General features: G+C 44.9%; 1 protein-coding gene across 1 annotated transcript in view; it reads left to right on the top strand.

Annotated features, from left to right (window-relative positions):
* PLXNB1 (plexin B1) overlaps window positions 1–23,791 on the top strand; it is a 125,404-nt gene that overhangs the window by 70,402 nt on the left and 31,211 nt on the right. Inside the window, exons 5-16 of the mRNA XM_054978319.1 lie at window positions 1,867–2,049; window positions 5,404–5,532; window positions 9,236–9,336; window positions 10,269–10,401; window positions 12,295–12,451; window positions 14,187–14,295; window positions 14,406–14,514; window positions 15,741–16,598; window positions 18,663–18,782; window positions 20,733–20,855; window positions 21,545–21,638; window positions 22,555–22,721. Of these exons, the coding sequence (XP_054834294.1) occupies window positions 1,867–2,049; window positions 5,404–5,532; window positions 9,236–9,336; window positions 10,269–10,401; window positions 12,295–12,451; window positions 14,187–14,295; window positions 14,406–14,514; window positions 15,741–16,598; window positions 18,663–18,782; window positions 20,733–20,855; window positions 21,545–21,638; window positions 22,555–22,721 (2,283 nt within the window). The remainder of the gene's footprint in view (window positions 1–1,866; window positions 2,050–5,403; window positions 5,533–9,235; window positions 9,337–10,268; window positions 10,402–12,294; window positions 12,452–14,186; window positions 14,296–14,405; window positions 14,515–15,740; window positions 16,599–18,662; window positions 18,783–20,732; window positions 20,856–21,544; window positions 21,639–22,554; window positions 22,722–23,791) is intronic.

The following is a 23,791-nucleotide window of genomic DNA, read 5'->3' as shown; positions in this document are numbered from 1 at the left end:
GCTACAGCAGTGCGCTTCTATTAAAATGCATGATGTTTTGCTTCATAATATATTGTTCTTTGTTATCCCCGTGCATCATATTTCATAAACATTGCATGTTGAATCCTATCTGCAGTACTACTGCGGTTTCCTGGAATAATGGACCATTCTTTGCATTTGTGAAGCAGGCTTATTGTTCTAAAATTGTGCCAAAACTACACAAAACCAGAGGTATTCTCCTTAGATATACTGCTAACTTGGCTGGGGTATACAGAATCCAAAAAGAGAAAAGGAATGAACCTTGAAAACCTCCCCCCTTGCACATAGGTGACTGTGAAAAGCTCGGGTGTGTGCTGAGTAAGAAAACAAAACTTGAAATGTGATTTCTGTGTGCCAGTGACTGGAGAATAAGCAGATGTGTTCAAATCAAATTATTACAAAGATGGACAAAGATTATGGGTAGCTGTGTCCATAGAAGAATTCCAAAATCAACAGCCAGCAGCCTTTAATTAGGACCAGGAAGCCTTTGAATTGATGTTTAGTACAAAAAGGTTGGGCAGGGAGAGAAAAGGATGTTTCAGGGCTTGCTGGAGGAGCCCTTAGTCTGCCTTTTCGGAGAGTCTTGGAGAATGAGAACAGTGTCGTGGATTTAACTGGATTTCAGGTGCTACGTACCTAATAGGTGTCAAGATGCATCTAAAGCTACTGGGACAGAGAAACAAAATGAAAAATGTCAGTGCTCTCTTTGAGCAGCTGATTCGATGGATGAATGAGAGCAGAACAGTTACTAAGGTGGAAGGAGCTTCAGAACTTTGATCTAGATGTGTGTAGGATTGAGGAATCATCTTGGCAAATGTGAGATCTGAATCTTGGGGCTCGAAACCTGAATGCCAGTCAGGACAGTATCCAATATAATGTGCAGACCGTACTTTTCAAATTAAACAATTTAGTTAGAAACCCCCTTCCTTCATTATGGGATGTCATGCTCTAGACCAGTTTTTGTTTGCATTGTTTCCCAGTTTTGTAATTCTATTCCTACACCATTTTTGTTGGTGATCTTGGCTGTCGGATTGAATTGCCTTCTATATTTTGAGTCTCAATGAGAAAGGTGGGCCATTTATTAAGTCAAATAAAAACAATAACAATAACAACAATAATACCAATTACCACACATGCTCATATATATGAGAATGAATGTCTGCCAAATCCTGGGAATAAAACCATGGCAGCAGCAAATTGAAGCCAAAGGAGGAGGGTCAGTCCAAAAGACAAGCCTGAACCATAATTCTTTTAATCAAAGGTCTGACCTTCCTCTGTCCTGTGGATCAAGAAGAGAGTTCTTTTGTAGACCTCTCCCTTGGCCCAGAGCTTGGTGGTGGAACATAGGCTTGCTGCGCCTTCAGCCGATAGGGTTAGGAATCTGTATGGCCCTGAACTGGGGTGCTATATCTGAGAAAATAATAACTTTGATACAAAGAGGTAATATATTCCAGTGTTCAAGCAGGTTCAACCACTTCCTGACTTAGGGCTGATTTTTAGAATTCCCGCCTTCCCAGCACAATGTCCTAGAATGGAATGTTTCTAAATTTGGGACAGGGGGCCGAGGCTCAGCAGTAGAGTGTCTGCTTTGCACGCAAGAGGGCACAGTTTCAATCCTTGACCCCCTCTAGTCAAAAGAATCAGATAATAGCTGTTGGGAAAAACCTCAGACCCTGGAGAGCTGCTGTCAGTTAGAGCAGACAGTACTGACCGTGATAGACCAAGAGTGTGTTCATATTAAATTCTTCTGTTGCAACTTAGTTTTTCAGCAGTATGAAAAAGATAATGAAAAAAGCCCTCAATAATATGGGCTGATGTGGAATTAATCTTTTCTTCTTTCTTTCAAAGGATACTTTGGATGCCTACCCGTGTGGCTCAGACCATACCCCCAGCCCCATGGCCAGCAGGGTGCCACTCGAAGCTACCCCAATCCTGGAGAAGCCAGATGCACGTCTGACTGCAGTAGCTGTCAGTATTGAAGATGAGCACACTGTCATTTTCCTGGGGGACAGCAAAGGTCGCCTGCACAAGGTATGTGCTAATTGGGTCATGGAAGGAAAGGAAGCCTAGTACAAGTCTTGGTTCTGTTCCTACCTGAGTCACGTTTTGGCTGCTTCTTGCTAGGAACAAGTCCGGACTGCTTTGCACATTACTTGTTCCAGCACAGAGTTTAATTGTGAATAATCAAATGTGCAGGTGTTTATCCTATATCTCCTTGTAATAGGTGCCCCTCCTGTGTGGTCAAAAAATCCACAAGAGGTTTTGCATAAAGATAGTAAAAGATATATATATATATGGTTAACTGGTCCCCAAAGTAACCTTTAAAAAAGGCCGTGCAAAAATTTAAAACAAAACAAAGTAGGGATCAGATTTGGTGGGAGGGAACCAGTCAGTTGGGTGGGGAAGGCAAGGGTGAGGAAAACTGGCAACTGGAAGAGTTTGTGAAGGGGTGGAAACCAAGTCATTAATGAGAGCAAGAGAGGAAGAAGTGGAAGCCAGCCGGGAATGGAATTTCCACTCCCCTGTGAGTCCCAGCCCATCTTTTTAAATAATTTATTTAAAGACATAAAGAGATATGCAAAACTCTCAAGCCGCACCCCTCAGCTGCATGAAATCACACTGATTGCCCCTGTTGGCTTCTGAGATTTTACCAATTGCCAAAAGGCTTTTCAACCTAAATTTGCAACTAAAAACTTACTTACAGTGCAATCCTAAGTAGAGTTACTCCAGTCTAAGCCCATTGAAATCAGTGGGCTTAGACTGGAGTAACTCTGCTTAGGATTGCACTGTTAGAAATGGAAACCTCAACATTGAACATCCAATACCATTTTCAGTGCTTGGGCCCAGTCATGAGAGTATGAGAGTAGCTCTTTTTGAACTGTGTGACAGCAGGTCAGGAAGCTGAGATGTGAGGCCAGAAACACTCTGCTCTACACATCATGGCATACATGTCTGTTCTCTGATATGGAGGTGAATTTCAGCACCAGAAAAATTAATGTGTGCTAATTCTCAGGACTTTGGCCGTTTTCACACGTCTTACCTGCTGCAGGAACATCACACAAAACACCCGGAAGATAGCGTCTTCTTGCGTGAAATCGCACCAGGAAGATGCTGTCATCCAGGAGTTTTGCACAAAATCGCGTCTTCCTGGTGCGATTTCGTCTTCTGAGGGTTTTGTGCGATATTCCGGCGGCAGGTAAGACATGTGAAAACGGCCCTTCTCAGCTTTGTTGTTTTCCATGCATAAGTACGTTTCTAAATGAACTTGAGGTGCTGGAACTGGCTGGCAGCAGCATTTAGTTCAGACATAGTCTTAAGATGCTGCTGGACGGCACGAGAATATGTCTCCTCGGGCTATCCCTATCTTCACTTCATTTTTTAAAAAGCTCCATGTTCTACAGTCCAGAAAGCTAAATTTTACAGGTTCCCATAAGGAGAAACCTGTGACACTTGGCAGAACCATTTTACTGTGTGGAAACTGAAGCCGAGGGGCCATGGCATGGCTGTGTCTACCCAGAGAATTTGTAACTGAAGTGGCAACCCACTAATACTCACTCAGTGGTTTGGGAGTCGCATGCGGCTCTTTGACATGTCATCTATGGCTCTTCTGAGCATTATTCCCCAGTGTGGCACCTGCCGCATATTTCATGAGAATGTGCAAGGTCCTTGCTCAGCGAGGCTTTTGGTTGTCAGTTAGTTCCTTTCCCACCTTGAAACAGCCACTGCCAGAAGAATGGGTACGCTGCAAGCCTCCCTGAGGTGCAGGCCTCATGCCATGGATGGAAGTAAACGTGGCTCTTTCAGTTGATAGTATTTGCAAATGTGGCTCTCCATGAGCTGTGAAATGATGACCAGAGGCATAACCTATCACTGAAGCTGCTGTGAAAATTTCTCCCCCCTCTGATTCCTGTTGGCATTATTCCCCAAGGTGAGCCACTCACTGTTGATTCCCTCAGCCGGATTACTTTGTCAGCATAGGACATTTGGGCGATGCCGGTACCACTGTAGTTTTTTGCAAGCTGTCAAGAAACAGCCTTTCCTCCAATAGTTGGGCCTTGTCGCCACCTTGTGGCCCTCTTCCGAAATGAAACCAGGGCTTGCAATTTTCACTGAGATGCCCAGAAACTTTCCGTTTGGAGCAGCTACCAAAGTCTGTCCTTTATTGGGTGCATTCCTGATCTGGGCTTCTAGGTTTTGTGAGAATCACTCATTCAAGAGTTACGGCAACTGTCTTCCCCCTGCTTCATTCTTCCTCGTGTCCCTTAAACGTTTTACTGCTCAAGTACCACTGTTTTTTGTTTTGTTTTTAAACCAAGTGTTGCTACTTTTATTCTTTTTCATCTGCCCATTTTATTACTGATTTTATGTATTTTTATGCTGCTGGTTTATTTAATTAGATTTGTCCTAATGGATGTTGTATATTGCTTCAGCAACGTTTTTTACTGAGAGAGCGTGACACAAATATTTTAAATAAACTTTGCTTGTAAAACTCTTTCCTGTGTCTGGACAGATACCTTTGCTTTCCTGCTTGCTCATAAACTTACGTGCAGTAGATCCAGCAGCTTGCTATTTTTTATTATTCTTTCCATAATTCTTTGAAGACGTTGAAAACTCCCCTCTTGTACAACTCCAGCATAGGAGCATTCAACAGGCCATGTTTACTTAGCGTGGGAATGTCAGTAACATCCCTGTCCTTCTTTTCCTTCTGCAGCAGTGCCTTGCGACTGGACAAACATTTTTCTTCAGTCATTCATTTTAAAAATATTCTTTACAGGCTTTGCACTCCCCCTCTTCTGCACTGGCATATACATCTAACCAGATATTTTTTAAAAAAATAGGGTGGAGGCAAACAGTTATTGGAGCGATCTCCAGACAAAGCTAGAGCACCTGCTCTTCATGTAGAAGGTCCCAGATTCATTAGGGTCCAGTAACAGGAAAGGCCACTTTCTGCATGAAATCCCAGAGAGCTGGTGTCAGTCAGAGCCAGCAGTACTCAGCTAGCTGGATCAGTGGGCTAGGTTGTCAGTCTTTTCGTCCCTCTCCTGCTGGGTTATCAGTCATAAGCTTCCTAAGCTTATGTATAACTCTCTTCGCTTAGCAAGAGTAATATCACCTTCATCTGAACAGGATATTGCAATAATAAGAGCTTTCCATTTTAGGTGAAAATACAGTTGAGATTTAGCCTGATTGTGTGGAAAGATCTTAATAGATAAAGAAGTCACCCACTTCACCTCATTTATTTAGAATTTCTAGCCTCAGAATGTAGAGTTTAGAAATTATTACTGAAAGGTACGTCAAGGACCTTGGACAGCCAGGGACTATAGCTCTCCTCTCCCTGCCCACCTGAATACTGACCTCTGCCCATTTTGATTTCTTGCCTTGCAGGCTTACTTGGGATCGATGGGGGATGCTGACCTGTATGCTTCTCTAGTGATCCAACCAAACAGCGCAGTGAATGGAGACCTTCTCTTCGACCAGTCCAAGAAGCATTTGTATGTCATGACTCAGTCAATGGTGAGAGCCACTGGCTTTATGGCACTGTACTGTAGACATGGGAAAAGCCCATGACTTTCCGTGCGGGGTATCTAGAGGGTGAATAAGGCTGCTATCCTAAGGACACTTCCCTAGGAATAAGCACCCATTGAATAACATAGGATTGCCTTCTAAATAAATCTGCTCAGGCTTGCTGTCTATGGATTGGAGCCACTTATGCCAAGTCAGACATATCGTATCCACAATTGCATTTCTGCTTGCACAGGATCTGCTGCAACCAATTTTGGGGCACTGTAATATAGAGGAAGGCAAGCACTGGGTGTTCCACAAGACCCTGTGCAAGCAAAACGGCTCTGAATCGGTTTACGTTTCTGCTTGCGTACTGCTGGATCTCTGAAAACTGAGGCTGTATTTGTTGACTAGCTATGAGCCACTTGTCTTCTGGGAATGACAAAGCTGTTAAAAAGCCATTTCTGACAACGATTGTGATGGGACGGCAGGTTGAAAGACAAACACTGGTCATAATGTCTGCAGTCATCCTATTTTCGCCACCAATAAGCAGATTTTTGCAGCATTTCAAAAATCTGTCTGACCAAAGATGGTAGCAGAATGGAAGAAATCTATAAGTATATCTGGGGAAATGAAGCTGCACTCCAGCCACTTTTCAGCTTTCTCAGATTTTATTGTGTGCTTGTGGCCAAGGGCGCTTTGTCAAATGATGTCAAGAACTTTAATACCTGGTGCTTCTAAACAATGAATGAACCTCGTTGATCAGAAAGTACCCTTCATTTCAAATTGCTTTCTGTCTCCTGCTGGATCAGACCAATGGTCCATCCAGTCCAGCATCCTGTTCTACACAATGACAAACCAGTTGCCCTGTAAGGTATACAAACGGCACAGAGGTCAAAGCCTTCCATTGATATTGCCTCCTCCCACTGAGATTCAGAGGTGGACTACCTCTTGATGTGGAGTCTCCCTTAAGCCATCATGATGGGTAACCGTTGATGGACCTTTCCTCCCTGATTCTTTCCAGTTCTCTTTTAAAGTCATATGTGCTTGGGCTCATCACTGTGTCCCCTGGCAATGAATTCCGCAATTTACTCATTGCATGAAGAAGTACTTCCTTTTTCTTTAACTCCATTCAAAAGTGACAGAGTGAAGGCCAAAAGGGCATCAAAACACCAGCGAGTTAAAATCATATGTACATGCAACAAGTACGCAAGTAGCCTCACTGGGAGCTGTAGGATTTACTTCAGAGTAACATTTATATGATCAGTGCCCACGAGGGAGGGAAAGCTGTTTGGCAAATCTAAAAATACTACCAGGTTATATTAAGATCAAGCCATTCTTCTGACAAATAAACTTAAAAGATAATTCTCAGGGAAGATTCCTTAGGAACTGGATTTGAAAAGCTAATGGTAAAAAATGTTCAGCCAAAACCATATAATTAACACAACCATACAGAGAAAACTTGTAGTTCTTGTAGTTTGTTTGTTTTTTAAGCATTCAGCTGTGTTTTGGGTTATTCTCTCTACATTCTACAAAGTACAAATGAAGATACTCTGAAGCTCTTAGAACATCATGACCTTCTCTGAACCTTAGGTGTAGAGTAGCATAGAAATCCATACCAATAAATAAAGATAACAAAGCTTAGGGCAGTAGTTTTAACATCCCACAGGGATCTTGAATATCGGAACCCCCTTGAGTAATGGAGAAGAAAGAGCTTCTTTTAATTCGCAGCTGTAAACTGGGGATGTGACCGGATAAGAGACTGTTTCCTGAACATACTTCCATTTAATTTATTTTATCGAGTTTGATCTTCTAACCCGCTTCTCTCTAAGGCCTTGGGGACAGGTAGCAATAATTCAGCATGACAAAGCCCATGGGGCAGTCATTAATATACAAAACACTCTGGGATCCTGGGCATTAACATGTGTGCTAGCCTCATTCAACTAAGTGTGACTTCTACGCATGTTCAGTGCACTAGGAACTAAAGTGGGGTTTTTTTGGGGGGGGGGTAACTAATTCCTTGTCTTCAAATGCAAAAAAAAAAGTTAAGACAAAAAACAGACAACAGACTGAGGTTGCGCTGGGGGTGGAATCCAGCAGATGGGAAGTGTCCATTAAGACAAAGAGCTGGGCCAGGCTCTCTGTAGCCCTAGCTATCCAGCCATCTCTCCCAGCCTGCTATCATTTATCACTGTCCTTTCTTTATGAGCTTTCCACCCGGTTTCCATCCACGTGACCATCCCCTGTCCAAGCCAGTTGGGAATTTCAGTCCTTGAGAGGCTGTTTTCACCAGCCCCCACGTAGGCATCCCTTCCGATGCTTTCCTCTTCCTCTGGGTTCTGCAATCAGAAGAAAGCAGCAGCTGAAAACATGCAGGGTTGGGTATGTTTCACGGAATACATGCTGCACCCAGCGAAACCGATTGCTATGCCTCGATATTTTAAGTATCAATATGTGCATTTGCTGACTTTGAATAATTGGTGACAGGGAGGGTTGTCCCCTTCTAACTTCACATGTTCACCAGCGGGGTCTGAACTGGCTAAGAAAGAGATCTTGGGGTTCCTCAGTGAAAATGTTGGAGTCATTGTGCAGGAGGGGTAAAAATCGAAAACAGACCCTCCAGTATTTATAATGGTTTTGGTGTGGCCACATCTGGAATATTGTGTATAGTTCTGGTCTCCCCACCTCAGAAAGGACATCATAGAGCTGGAAAAGAGGTAGGAAGGGACAAACCAAAATGATTGCGGGGGTGAGGCACCATCGCTGTGAGGAAAGGCTAAAGAATTCAGGGCTCGTTAACTTAGAAAAGAGCCGACTGGGGCCCAGTATGGAGGAGGTGGTAATAAGGGTTTGTAAAGTAATGTGTAGTTCGGAGAAAATAATTGAGAGACCTTCATGCTCCCTCTTCCAAAACACTGGTACTCTGAGGCACCCAATAAAGTTGCCCCATAGTAGTTTCAGGACAGATGAAAGTAGTTAGTTCTTCACACAATGCATGATTAGCTTGTGTAACTCACTTCCACAGGAAGTCATGATGGCCAGTAGCAGAGGTGGCTTTAAAATGGGATTGGACAGATTTGGTCAGTGCATTGGTCATGATAGCTAACTGGAAACTCTGTGTTTAGTGGAAGAATTCCTCTATCAGTTGGGGGGGGAGAAGCAGGGGGGTTAGCTTTGCCCTCTGTGCCCCTGCTGTTTGGCTTTGGCCTTTGAGCATCTGTTTAGCCACTGTTGGAAGCATGAAGATTCTTGGGCTGATTCAACAGCGCTACTTTTATAATGTTCTGCTTCAGCTATGTAGGGGAAGAGGCATTTCTCTATCCAGTGGCTTTCTTTTGCTTTTGCATGAAAGTGCACACAGTCTGTATTAGCAGTGGCAGGGAGATGATGGTCTGTGTTGCTGTTGGACTCAATTAGAGAGATCTACAGAATGTGTGGTCAGAAAGTGGTTGGGTTTCTCTGGTGGTGGAGAGTGCTGTCTAGTCATCGCTCACTTATGGCGGCCCCTGGTGGGGTTTTCATAGCAAGAGACTAACAGAGGTGGTTTGCCATTGCCTGCCTCTGCAACCCTGGTCTTCATTGGAGATCTCCCATCCAATTACTAACCAAGGCTGATCCTGCTTAGCTTCTGAGAGCTGACGAGATCAGGCTTGCCTGGGCTATCCAAGTCAGGGCTGGGTTTCTCAATAAATAATTTACTATGCCTTTTTTGTAGGTGACGAAGATTCCCATATTTGAATGCTCCCAGTACACTGACTGTGAATCATGTTTAGCACTGAGGGATCCATATTGTGGCTGGTGTGTTCTCCAAGGAAGGTGAGATCTCCTTTTGATTTTCCTCAACATGTCTTCATATGGGCATCAGTAATGGCTGGTGCCATTGTAATATAACACAAGAACAGTGTGCTCAGAGTTTAAAGGCTCTTTTCATGCTTAAAGGAGGAGGATCCTTTGAAATAGGTTTGGTGCAGGAGCACTGCTATCGGCATGGGGGCTTAGAAGCTGCAGCCACAGGGTGAGAATTATTGGCTTGTGCTTGGGTGTTGCCCTTTACACTCCCATTAGGTAGAGCAAAATGTGACTGTTACAGCATACAGAAAAAAATCATAGTTTATAATAGATACAACTAGGATCCCTGGGAAACTCCTGACAGCAGTCCCCGAACACATGAATGTGCAAAACACCATACTCACATAGTGGGAGCATCTTTAACTACCAGTGGATCGGTGGAGAGTTTAATGAGTCTGCCTGTGGTTATGCTCAGGGATGTTTTCCTTAAAACATGTCCCTACTGGCTCCTTATGTGGCCACATCTTGGTTTCCTGATGAAATAAAGAAGTCCCTGTTGCACATGTGTAGACAAAAGCAGGAAAGGTCAAAAAGCTTGCTGATTAAACTTCTCAGGACCGTTGCTTATAAACCTGAGGATCAGAAGTCTGATTTATTTCAAAATGAAAGCAGAGGCTTTTCCAGACCTCTTGCTGTTGTAAGTGGTAAAGCAGAGCAAGTTCTCATTCAGTGTCTGTGGTGCTACATTCTCATTCCTCTGCAATGGAAACGAAGACTGGAAGTGCCTGATTCTCTTAAGGCATCCTGTTTGGGGCCAGATAATCCATTCTGTGTGCCTGTAGACATGAGATATGCATAAAGTTTAAGCTGAGGGAGAAAATAATCTCCTTTCTAGGACAGCCTTCGTGGGTGCTGATAGTTTATTTTTCCCCACCTACATCTTTTTCCTGCCTCCCCAGGTGCAGCCGTCGCTCTGAATGTGGCAGGTTCCGAGTGAGTGAGCAGTGGCTCTGGGGGTTCAATTCTACCCAGCAGTGCTTGTCTGTCCAGTCGCTGAGCCCAGCCAGCATCAGCAGAGAAGAACAGAGAACGGTAAGTCCTGATCTGTTAATGCTCCTCTTTAAAGGTCCAGTGAAGAGCAGCTTTGTGCCTTATGCATAAGCTGTGATGCTGGAAGTGGGAGTGGCTTGTGCTACTTCTGCACACTTCCTTGGTCATCTAAGGTCAAGATCACACTGATAACCATGGATACTCCAAAAGAGTACTTGGAGTATGGGGAGAGGAGTGTGTAAGGGGAGAGGAGTAGATGCGAGGAGTGTGTAAAGAAAGAAGAAACTAATGTGTGTGTACATGTGTGTGCACAAATGCACTAACTCTGGACCTCAGTGTGTGTGTTTGCATGCACTAGGTGAGATGTATCCTACAAATGTTTTTTAATGAGAAAGAACCCCACTGGTTAACACAGAGATGTTTTCAAGATTTCCCTTGCCAAAATGGGAGCTAAAGAAGTGGGAGCTAACACCAGTTTGGTGTAGTGGTTAAGAGTGTGGGACACTGATCTGGAGAACTGGGTTTGATTCCCCACTCCTCCCTTGAAGCCAGCTGGGTGACCTTTGGTCAGTCACAGCTCTCTCAGAGCTCTCTCAGCCCCACCCACCTCACAGGATGATTGTCTTGAGGATTATAATAACATACTTTGTAAACCACTCTGAGTGGGCATTAAGTTGTCCTGAAGGGTGGTATATAAATCAAATGTTGTTGTTATTCATTGGGTATTCATTAGAGCCTAGTTTCTTGGGGTTTGAATGGGCATCTTCAAGCCGTATACAGCCTTGCCTTGTGAACTGCTCATTTCCCCACAATGGAGAGCAGATTTCCTGCTGACTTTATTCAGAACATTTATATCCCTCCTTTCCATGCTCTTAAGACTGCTTCCAATAAAAATACAAAATTACAGAATTCACAGATACCAGAATGCCCCAAACTCCTTTTTGCAACATAAATTGCATTGTTACTCTCTTGTTTTCTTATGATGCATACATATCACACGGGCTCCAACCGTGCTTTAGAATATTGCACGGGAGTTGTGTGGTACATTATGTTGTAGAAGCTGTTTTAGATCTTGTATGGTTGATACCCTTTAACATCTCATGGGTCCATCCCATGCATTTGTGTAGAAGCAGAAAATCTGACATCTATTTCTTTTATTTTAAAGCAAGCATCTAGTCCTCATGGCTCTCGAAACCTCTGCAATTCTATTTACAACATTTTATGTAGGCTAAAAGTGAGAGCTGGTCAGAATGCGTCTTTTGCCATGCCCACCTATCAGCAATCTTCATTTCTTTCGCCTTTTCAATTTTACTCCCTCTTTTGCCCTTTATCACTCCAATTCTTGTAAAACAGATTCCTAATTATTTGAAAACCTAAATCTCGGAGACAGAATAAATTGTATAAAGTTAGTGTATCTTTGCAAACATACCTAATTTTGCAAAATTAGTTACTTAACTATGTAAAATCACCTAATTTATTCTGCATGCAAATTCTAGCTATTTTATAAAATTCATAATTTGCCCAGTCCAGATTTTGCTCTGCTGGTTAGACATTACGCCTTAGTTGAGGTGCTGGAAATGGACACAATCCAGCCAATCAATGGTGAATTTGGTTGCATAGCATTTGATAAGTGAGGAAAATGATTCAGACGCCTGGATATCTCTGATTGCAATTAAAAACCAAAAATAAGTTGCTAGTCCTCCTAGAAGGGGAATTTGTGTACATGGGGGCATGAGCTAAAGAGTTAGGGACTGTAGGGTGTTGTGACGCTTTTACTGGTCAAGGCCCTGGAATTAAGCACTTGGCCTGCCAACGCGCTCGTGACCCTTTTCTTTTACATTTCCTCTGATTCATTCTCTCCCAGTTCTGGAAGGCGAGGTGATGTCAATTGCTTAGGGAGGGACGTTCTTGATCAGGCTGCTCTTTGATTGGCAGATATTCCTAACTCTTTCGGATTTGCCACCCCTGCGAGACGGAGAATCGTATTCATGCTTCTTTGAAGAGTATGAGAGCCCTGCGGTGCGGATGGGGTTGGGCATTATGTGTTCCTCGCCAGATCCCAGCCGAGCTCCAAGTCTGAAAGCAGGAACAGGTGAGTGACAAAGGTCAGAAATACAAGCACAACAAATGAAGTTGTGGAGGTTTCAGAATACTCTGTTCAGTCCACATGGGTTGCAGCCACTGCTCCCTTATTAAGGTCCCTCCTCCTTTTTTACTAGTGTATAGCACCTGCCGTAGATTCAGTCTTGAATCTGCACCCCGCCCCTCAAATAGGCAATTTAGTCCTGCAACCTAATCAACTCATATACCTTAGTTTAAATAATACATATGGGCTCAGTTGAGACATAATGCAAAACCATGGTTTATTTTAGCTATGGTTAGTTGGTGAAACTAGGATTGAGATTGCAGATGGCTGCTCCAGACCTGGGCCGATTCCAGACGGCCCTCCGCATCGCGAAACGTCGCGCGTCGTCGTGCAGAAAACGCGAAATATCGCGTTTTCTCGCGCGAGTTTTGCGATGCGGAGGGACGTCAGGAGTCGGCCCTGGTTTTGCCTCAACAAATGCTGGTTTCCTGGCCTTTGCTCCCTAGCTGGGAAAGCAGTGCCAGGGAACAAGCAAGGATGCAGACAGCACGTTTGTGTTCACACGTCATGCAAAACTCTAGCTAAGGCTAATAGTGGTTAATAAACTAAATTCAAACTGTGGTTTTAGATAAGGGTTGCTAACCTCCAGGTGAGGCCTGGAAATCTCCTGGGATTATAACTGATCAGTTGCCTTGGAGAAAATGGCTGCTGTGGAGGATGGACTCTGTGGCGTCATACCCTGCAACCTTCCCCAAACCCTGCTGTCTTCAGGCTCTACCCCTGAATCTCCAGTAATTTCCAAATCCAGACTTGGCAACTGTATTTCAGATCCTGGCTTGACGGAGCCTAACTGACCATAGTTAGTGGAGTGGCTTACATTCAAACTGTCTCACTAACCAAAGTTAAATTGAACCGTGATTTTGTGTGGTGTCCAGGGCCGGCTTCAGCGTCACCGGCACCTGAGGCAGCTTAATGCTGCCTCGGTGTGTGTGTGAGTGTGTGCGCACGCACCAGACTCCATGATGACGTCACTGAATGTGACATCATCACACAGGGGCTGGTGCGCGCATGGGGGCGCTTCCAGCCCTCCCATTCAGTTGCTCTGCGGGCCAGGTGCAGCCGGCCGCCCTGGCTGCCGGCTGCGCCTTGCCCGCAGAGCAACTGAATGTGAGGTTGCCTGCTTAGCTGCCCCACGCTGCCGCCATCAGCACGCGCTCTTGGCTGGCGGCGGCAGCAGCTCCGTGGCGCGCGCCCCTGCCTCTGGGCCGGTGCCTCTCTGGTGCCTTAGCGCCCTGAGGCGGCGGCCTCACCAGCCTCAATGGACGCGCCGGCCCTGGTGGTGTCTAAACTAAGCCACTGTATGAAAAATAAAATGTCCAAAATAAACTTAGCATAGTTCATTCTCCTGGCAGCTACTTTGCAGAATTTGGCTTTCCTCCTATTCAAGTTTAATGAGTGGTATGTTATGAAAACGAGAAGAGAATTGCTGAATAGGCTAGCATCCTGTTTCCATCTGTGGCCAGCCAGATTCATGTGGAAAGCCTACAAACAGGTCAAGAATGCAGTAGCCCCCCCCCCCTTGTCCCCATTACCTGGTATTTAGAGGTTCGCTGCTTCTAATCCTGGAGGTTCCATTTTGCCATTGTAACTAATAGCTGTGAATTCCATAGTGTCAAAATAGAGCAGTGCTGGCCGATGAGCTGCATTGAAGAGACTGGAGGTATTTAATTTCCATTTTCAGACCACATAACCATTCAGCTGGTGGTGCGTTTCCGTGATGTATTCATTGCTTCAACGGCATTCTCCTTCTACGACTGTGCCGCAGTGGCCTCTCTGAGGAAATCAGCACCGTAAGTCCATGTGGATAACATCTCTCCAAACTTAGTTCTCTGGCATTTGAGTCACTTCAAAGCTACTTACGAGACCTGTTGTGCAGCTGTTCTTTTCTCCCTTTCCACAGATGCCAGGGGTGTGTGAGCAGCCATTGGGGGTGTAATTGGTGCGTCTATCAACACGTCTGCACACATAAGACCACCTGTGAAGAAGGGATCATTATCTACAATGAAAGAGTGTGTATTTCATAGCTCCTGTCTGCTAATCTGTCTGTTGTATTCCTAGTAGGTTATGTTTCAGACTTTGGAGGGTAGCCATTTTGCTGCCATAAGAATCAGTGCACCAAACAAAGTAGCTCTGCAGAACCTGTTATGAAGTGCCTGCTTTGGAAGATGTTTGAATGACTCCAAAGGGGGGGGGTGGTATTTATCTAGGATGAAGGCAGCGCCCCAGTTACTGTGTGGCAGAATATCCAAGTTGTCCTTTTTCATGGAAGAAATTTATTCTTCTTCAACTGTCTGCCTCACTGCCCAGTCTGAATTTCCTCAGGAAGCTGGAAAATGTGCCTGAGAGGAACGGAGTGACAGGAGAAGCGGCACTTGCCAAAAATCTTTCTGCTGTAACAACTGTTAAAAGCACAGGAGGTCCTATTCTGTTATTTAGCCAAGCAGCTTTAAATATGTCAAGAGGAGCTTTGTGTTGGTGACAAAAAAGAGCACAGGGAGAATAATATGGGATGGAGCAAGCAGGGCATTCGATGTCAACTCAAAGAGGGTTGCGCTGTAGGCCCAGATTGTGTTGACATTTTGCAGAGTCATTATGCATGTTGAAATGTTTCTACATCCAAAATTTAAATAAAATAATCACTGGGGGCCATGGCCACACGCCTCTGAAAATTTGTTCATGGTCACATTTCCCATCAAATGTCTGCTGAATCTTGCTGCCATAGAATGAGATGTTCTCTAGCTACAATAAGTCATCAAGGCCTCATTTTGAAGCTCCAGATCTCTCTAAAAATGATGAGTGCAATCTGCAAAAAATGAGCAGAGATGCAGCAATAATTGATAGCCAAGTATGAATAGGAAAGGAAATTTCAGTTCTTGCTAAGTAAATGGGTTTTGTTGTGTGATCACCCAGCACACTGTGATATTTTCATGCACATAAGATGTTCTGGGCTACAGAATTTCTGACAAACACAAAAATCCCGTCACTTTTGCCCCTCCGCCAATCAGCATGTGAGCAAGATCCCATAACGTTCACAGGGCACTTGTCTGGTAGTTTAGGGTGCATTTAGCATATCTGAGAAAATTGTATCCCGTCTGTTGTGTTTTTAAAAATTATTTCTTTTAAAAATGAGAGTAGTCCTTAAGATCTCTTTCTGATTTGATTTCTTTCCAGTTCTTTGCTGTGTTATTCTGGCTCTGACTGCCTGTCTCTTCTCTGTCTCTTTCCACTTCTCTAGACTCAGATACCAGTCTTTAGCCTTCTACCGTCCTCAGCTGTTCCAGCTACGGCAGCGTCCCCTTCAACGGCTCCAGCTCTGGCCACTGACCCTGCCGTCCTCCCAGAAACATCAGCAGAATCTTCCACCCCCAGTCCCACTACCACCCCCACCCCCACCACTCAGCCAGCAACCTCTGCCCCAACTACTCCGCAGCCACAGACCCTCAGCCCCACACACTCGCCATCTCCATCCACAAACTCTCTCACTTCTCTCAGGACAACCACAGAATTCTTGACACTGCCCGCTACGGATGTCCCCACTACTACTATCACTGCGACCGAGTCTGTCCCCAGCAGCCAACCGGAGACTCCAAGCCTCACTACACAGCCTACCTCTGAACCTCCCGTTGATCCTGAAGACTGGTCCACGGACTCTCCCACCTCTCCGACTCACAGCACATTGGAGCCAGTCATAGAGGCACAAACACCTTCCACAGAAGCTGCAGATTCCATGATTCCATCTCCTGTGCCTGAGGCACCCACATCTTCTATCCCAACTCCCTTCACCCCCAATCAGACAGGAAGTGCCTCCACCTCTTCTGCTGACTTACCTGGAGACATGGAGACTGGGCTACCTACATCCGAGGTGCCTCCTTCTACAGGTCTTCCAGACTGGCTTCCTGGGGATGGTCTAGAACTCAAGGACAGCGAGGAATGGATGGATCCATTGCTATCTGAAAACGATACATCTTCCTTCTCTGCCTCCATGCTTCTCTCAGGCGATGGAGACTCTTTGGAGAGTGATACCACCGATTTCCCCAGAATCCTGAATCCAGGTCTGGATTACCAATATGATGCCCCTGGGTTTTTGGACCTGGTGAGTCTCAAGTTACGATTGAGAGTGTAGCTGATTCCATATGAGGGTTTTGTGTGTGTGTGTATGTGCATGCATGGTCGTCATGTTGCTGGTACAATTGTTACTCAGTTTGCACTTTCAAACAGAGATTCAACACATTATACAAGGAAGATTCAAGCCCAATAGCTCTTTAAAGATCAACAAGTTTTCCAAGGTACAAGCTTTCGAGAATCAAAGTTCCATTTGTTTGATTCTCGAACGCTTACAGCCTGGAAACTTTGTTGGTCTTTAAAGTGCTACTGGACTCAAATCCTACTTTTCTACTGCAGACCAACTCACCTGAAATACACAGTACAGAGTAATCTGGTTTTTCACCCTTGTGTAACCATTGTTTGCCTTTCACACCAGAAGTAGACTGCATCTCCCCTCTCCCCACTGTTGTTATGCAGCCTTCTTGATTCTTTGCCCATCTTTTAAAAACTGTTTGGGTTCATGTATAGTACTGCTCAAGAATAGCGTAATACTACACTAAAAAACAGACATGTATTTGCATAATGCTGCTGCAGAACAATGCAATACTTGAATGCTTTGGTAATGCTGATCGTTGAAAGGTACTGGGTATCTCATTGTGGTCATCTACATTGAAAAGACTAATCTGCTTCCTACTGCGTGGGACAAGGAGATAGAGCACTTCTGGAATCTCTCAAATTCTGATCCAGGGAGGAGAGAAAAACACTTGACAGATGTTGCCTTGATGCCCCAGAATAAAACTCTCAGTTTTGTTGGTGTCAGCAACGACACTGTGAAAATGCAGATGAAGGGGGCATGTCCTTTCATTCAAATGCAAGCTGTATTTTCCCTTCTGCACACCTGAAAAATATAATTCCAAGAACACCATGCCAGGAAAGTTCAGGCTTTCCTCCCCAGACTTTTGAGAAACAGAGTTTTTAGTGGGGGGGAAATGAGCTGTTCATGATTTGTACAGAAATGGAGAACTACATGTGGAAACAAACAAACAAAAAAGGCAGACAACTAGAGTTGCTGAAGCAGAGAAAAATCTTTGTGTGGAATTAGCCTGTGTTACACTGAAGCCATGTTTAACAAGAGCTCTACAGCCTTACCTCCTTTCAAAACACCCTTAGTGGGGCTGCACTCCACCAGAGAACGGGTGAGCAGAAAGGGGAAGGAATGCTTAAACCCTTCCAGTCTCCTCACACTCTCCTGCTGCCGCACACAACTGTTTTTCCTTCACATGAGTTTGTGAGGTAAACACAGGTCTGGAACACTGTCAGTGAGAGTTAATACCTGTCTGGAATATCGTGGCCACTAATATGGAATGTTGCAGAAGCTTATATAAAGAGGGTTTTAAAACAATACCGCTGCATATTACAATTAAATTGAGAACAAACTCAAAATTTGATCTAATCCAGATAATGAAAGGATTGGATCCTATGAGCTATGAGCAATGTAATGAGTTCATAAGACAGATCTCTACCCCTTCTCCCTGTAACATCCCTCGAGAACAGAGTTAGATGCGGTTCAAGGCTGAAGTTCGTGGGGAAACTGACAGAAGCCATTCTCCCCTTCCCTTTTCATCCTGTCGGCAAAGCAAGAGCGCAGGAGGGGGCAAATTTCTGCCAGTTTTACTCATTTTGTTGTGGTCTCCTCTGCTACATCCCACTCTGTTACTGAGGGGCTGCTTTTCAGGAGCAGCTTTTCAGGGGGGTACAGAGAGCTGCGGAGAAAAGGGGGAGAGATCCATTCATAGGATCTAAACCAATGCAAGAAAAAACTCTATATAATGCCATGTTTCTGCAGCAACCTAACTATTAACACTGGCGTTGTTAACTCTTTATTCACTCAGCGGAAGAGCATGCAGTGTCCCAAGATTGGAATGTACTTCTTGTGAACTCTAATAATTAATATTATATGGGAATGATCAGATAAAGCCTGATGGCTTCTGTTTCAGATAAGATTACGTGTCTTATCTGATTTTCAGTTCTTTTTTAGCTTTCTGGATGAAAGAAGGGACGAGCAGTGAGTTGTGTGAACAGTCTCTTCTTGTGCGTGTTTGTGCATTTTCAGAGTGAAAGCTGGGGACCTGACGCCTGTCCTTGTGTGCGGGGCATTCAGGGGTCCTCTCTGATGCCAGTCAATGTGCAGAGGAAGATAACCCTGATCGGGAGAAATTTCCATCTGTATCAAGTAAGAGGAACACTGTTGCAGAACCAGGCAAACTTTTGGGAAGCTTCACCTGGTTCAAAATAAGGCAGCTACGTTCTAGCAGATAGAAGTCAGAGGCATCGCATGTCGCCAGGTTTTTTAAAAAAACCCTCTCTATGGCTGCTTCCAGGCACAATTCAAAGTGCTGGTTATTACCTATAAACCTCTGTATGGCCTGGGATCAGGGTGTCCAAAGGACTGCTTTTTCCCATATGAACCTGCCCGCTAGTTAAGGGTATTGTCAGAAGCCCTATTCTATTCAAGTGTATGGAGGGGAGTATATGAGCCTGGGGATCCTTTAGGTGTGGCACAGAGCCATTTGGGGCACTTGGTGCAGATGGTTTGCCATTGTCATCTGAACCAAGTGCCTCTCTCTAAGGGTGAAATAGTAAGGAGCCCAGTAGCACCTTTAAGACTAACCAGCTTTATTGTAGCATAAGCTTTCGAGAACCACCGCTCTCTTCATCTGATTCAGATGCATCTGATGAAGAGAGCTGTGGTTCTCGAAAGCTTATGCTACAATAAAGCTGGTTAGTCTTAAAGGTGCTACTGGGCTCCTTACTGTTTTGCCACTACAGATTAACACGGCTAACTCTTCTGGATCTCTAACAGTGGAATTACACACTGTACACAAAGGAGTGTTACCAACGTCTTGCCTTCCTTTGGGGAAAAAGTAGCTTCAGGGTGGTTAATTTGAAGGAGGGAAGCTGTGTGTACTGCTCCAAATTGCTGCCCCCTGATGATACCTTTTGGAAATGCCGCCAATGGCCTTTTTTATTTTTATGCAGAGATTCACGTAACATCGAGTTAGACCTTGAATGACTTTGGCCTGCAGTGCATACCCTAAAACACCCTGATGTTCCAGAGGAAGGGGAAGAGAATTGTGAAGATCTTAAAGGCAAGGGGAGAGAGAAGGGAAAACTTTCTTTCCTCTCTCAGTAGATCACATCTGAGGCAGAATAAAAATCACTCATTTTTAAAATCTGGAATGGATTTATACAGGAGTGGAGTGAGCCCACATTTTAAAAGAGGGGTTTGCTGTCGTCATGATAGATTTGGTTGTTGCACTTGCTGGGGTAGAGTAGATTGGACAGTCTGCTCTTTATGCACCAGGGTGAAGAATGGGAAGAAAGTAAAAGGGGGCTGAAATTTTGAATATTTTTTAAAAAAAATATTTGTACCCCACCATTTGACTTCCCAAAGACCCCAAAGCAGCTAACAAGAAAAATGGAAAGTGCAACAATTCTCACTTGTACCAAAAAAATTTGATAAGCTAATAATGCAGCAAATCAGGAGAACGGTCCTCTGAGCCAACAACAACAACAATAAAAAAAAAGCGAACAGCACAAATGATAGGAGGCCAGTCACAGCAAGTAACATTCAGAGAAAATGCCTGGGTGCTATAAAGAGTTTTGCTTTTCTGTGATGTTGAAATCTCATCAAGGTAGGTGCCAGGTGAGTCTCCTCAGGTAGGGGATTCCACAGCCACGGCATCACTTTTGAGATGGTCCTGTCCCAGATGGCCACCCATCTGACTTCTGCACATAGAGAGGCAGATCTGGTACGACTATATGAATGAAGGTGATCCATTAAGCTTCCTGAACCCAGATCATTTAAAGGTCAAAAGCAGCCGCTTAAATTGGGCTTGGAAACTAAGAGGCAGCTAGCACAACTGACACAAAATTAGCATAATATTCTCCATTCTGCTGGTCTCATTTAACATAAATGACCTCTCCCAAAGGCATTTTGCCACAGGGTTATGTACATGGCAAGTAAGACAAAGAACTGGTTCTGAAGGAAGGTGGATGAGGAACATTTTGTTGTGTTCTGAGGGAGGCTGAGAGGTGTGGAATGGAATTCAGAGCACAGCGCGAGGCAGAGAAGGGGAATATTCATCCTTATGACAAAGCCCTGCATTTCTTCCTGCTTAAGGATCAGCTGTGGGACTATGAGTGTGCTTTGATTCTGGAAGGCAAGACCTTGGTCGTGGATGCTTACATCGAACATGATGAAACAAACCCATCCCTTTGCTATATCACATGCCAGCTGCACCAGGTAAGATCTTCACGCAAGACATGTCTGCCCTTGAGTTTCTGCTAGCTCTGGCTTCAAAATCCAGCTAGAGAGGAATAGGTGTAAGAAGCAGTGTTGTGTGGTGGTGCTGGACCAGAACCCAAGATTTCTGGGTTCAAATTCTCACTTTGCCTGGGAGGTGTAGTCACACACTCTCGGCCTCATCTACCTCACAGGGTTGTAGTGAGAACAAAAGTGGGGAAAGGAGAGCTGTGTATGCCACCCTGGAGGAAAGGTGAGATAAAAATGGCATGAGGTGGAATGGTGATACTGTGATCGACAGTCACCAAGGACGTGTCAGCCTATCTGTGGTTGCTTCACTGATGGCTCAGGCCTCCGTCTGCCCTAGCGGTTTACTACTCGCCAGTGCCAAGGCAAAGTGCATCTGACTTATATTTCTTACACTAGAAACGTCTAGGAAATAAGGGTCCCCTCACTGAGCCAGAGCTTGGACGGAGTGCCAGCCTCAGTTCTCACAATGCATAAAGCCCAATCTGCCTTTCCTGCTTGTGCAGACCTTGTATAAAAACTTCGGATTTTGTAAAAGAAATCTTGTGATTTTGGTTGGCAAAGCGGATTTATTCTTTTTTTTTTTTAAGAAGAATAATTTGGGCTGAGTAAGTGCTGTTTTCTAATCACTTTCAAGGACTGATGTTTTGGTCTTGTTGCAGTACAGGTACTCGGCCCCCCAACTGGAGTTCAGTGCTGTGATTTTTGTGCAAAGGAAGCAGCGCCTCCGTGTGGACAGCGCAGAAGATCTCCATGGTACAGGCACTGGGCAGGGGAGAAAGTGCATGCGCCCTCAATCCCAGTCCTGATCTGACCTGGTCCCCCATGTACCTGCGGTCTTTAAGAAGGAAAAAAATGTTGGGAGCTCCATTTCCCTCCTGCGCGGCACTTCTAATGCAGCACCAGTAAACTGTTCCACATTGGGATTCTCACGGGTAGTTAAGTGCAGCCCTCTGCCTCACGTAAGAACGTTTGCAGTGGAGCAACGATGAAAGGCTGGCATTAGAAGAGGGCACCTCTGGACCCCTCCTAAGACCTCACGCAGAGAACGAAGCCACAGGTCTTGCTGTGCTGCTTCCTTCCCAGACTAGGGGTTGGGGTGAGGTGGAGAAAGGGGATGAAATCATCTTGACACATTCAGTGTGGATCAGGGAGGGTTCTCTGCCAGGAGGCATTCAGCTCACTGAGCAGAAGGGAGAGGAAGGCTCCACAGGAACTTCTGCACCACCAGCCCCTTTCTGGGTGTCCTTCGGCCCCTGGAGTTTTCAAATGACACTACCTTGGGGTGGAGGGCAGTCTGTCTTGGAGTAGGGGGGAAGGGAGACGACATGGTAGGCCCTCTGGTCCCCCTCCCATACACATTCTGGTTAGGGGAGGAGCTGTGGCTCAGCGGCATCTTGGCATGTAGAAAGTCCCAGGTTCAATCCCCAGCATCTCCAGTTAAAAGGACCAGGTAGTAGGTGACGTGAAAGACCTCTGCCGGAGACCCTGGAGAGCCATTGCCCCTCTGAGCAGACAGTACTGACCTTGCTGGTCCAATGGTCTGATTCAGTGTAAGGAAGCATCATCTGTGTCCCTCCTGTGTCTCTGTCTTGCTTGCCTGTTATGTGCATGGAAAAGGTTGTCCTGCAAGGCTTACCGGGGCCTGTCCCTGTATCGTCTTTCTCTGCAGTGATTCTGTACAACTGCTCGGTGGGGCACTCTGACTGCAGCCGCTGCCAGACTGCTGATGCCAAGTATAACTGTGTGTGGTGTGGTGGGGAACACCCCAGCTGCCTCTTCCAGGACTCCTGCAAAGAAAAGGTGGCAGACATGTGCCCAGCCCCGCTGATTCATTCTGTGAGTAAAAGCGCCGTGGAGAGGAAGCCAGATTGTGGGTCCAGAAATCTTTCCTGTCTGACAAAGCCTCCTTCACAGAGGGAATGGTGTGAATTCCCACCTACTTCCTGCAGCCTGGAATTCTGCAAACAAAAATGAGTTTAATAGTAGATCCAATCTGGGAACATTTGCATGGCTGTATAATTTGTTTTTTCAGGGTGGAGAACTGTGAACAGGATGCTGAATTTTGAATGGACACTTTTTAAAGTGAGAAAGAAGAGATTCTCATATTGGGAAGGGGCTGATTATAGCAGTAAAAAAAATCACTCCATTTAAAGATCTGTGTATATTCTGTATTTCCAAAGAAACTAGCAGTATATTTTTAACGAAAACCTTGGTCTTTCAAGGATTTTTAAAAATTAAAACTCCAATTCTCATGAATCTGAATATTGCACCAAGTTTGTAGTTCCACTCAGACTTGGAAAAAGTTATCAAAAAGAAAACAGGGGGGGGGGGATCACTGCTGCGGAAACTTATAATGCTGTTGATTCATCACTGGAAATTAATTCCAGGGTCCAAAATACATGTGCGCATCAGCATTGATAAAGTGCCTCCATGTGAGCAAATTTTGACTTTTACCTGCAAAGTACATGCAGGAAATGTCCCCCTCCCCCTCCTCACATGCTCCTAAGGATCTGCAACAAGAAGCATCTTTGAAAGCAAGCAAACAGAGAGAGGTTTTTATGGTTCCCCTGTGTGTTTGCTGGCAATTTTAACAGCAGTAACTTTGGAAGGGGGGTGGGGTGGAGAATCAATATCATTTACATTTTAAAAGACAGGAAGAAGTGGGTCTCAACGGAGGGGAAGGGAAGTGGCTAATTGTGTAATCCTAAATACAGTTACATCCTTCTGAATCCCTTGAAGTCAGTGGGCTTGGAGGGGGTAATTCTTCTTTGTATTGCGCTATAAATGAATGAGTGTGTGTGTGTGTGTTGTGTGGAGAGAGAGTTTGCTTCAGGCATGAAGAGCAGCAGAAAAGCAGAAGCAAGAGGAGAAAACAGAGGCCTTATCTGGGAGGTCAGCTGGTGAAG

Source organism: Eublepharis macularius, chromosome 4, assembly GCF_028583425.1.
Source record: "Eublepharis macularius isolate TG4126 chromosome 4, MPM_Emac_v1.0, whole genome shotgun sequence".
NCBI lineage: Eukaryota > Metazoa > Chordata > Lepidosauria > Squamata > Eublepharidae > Eublepharis > Eublepharis macularius.
Note: the sequence above shows the minus strand (reverse complement) of the source record. Positions and strands in the feature narration are given on the sequence as shown.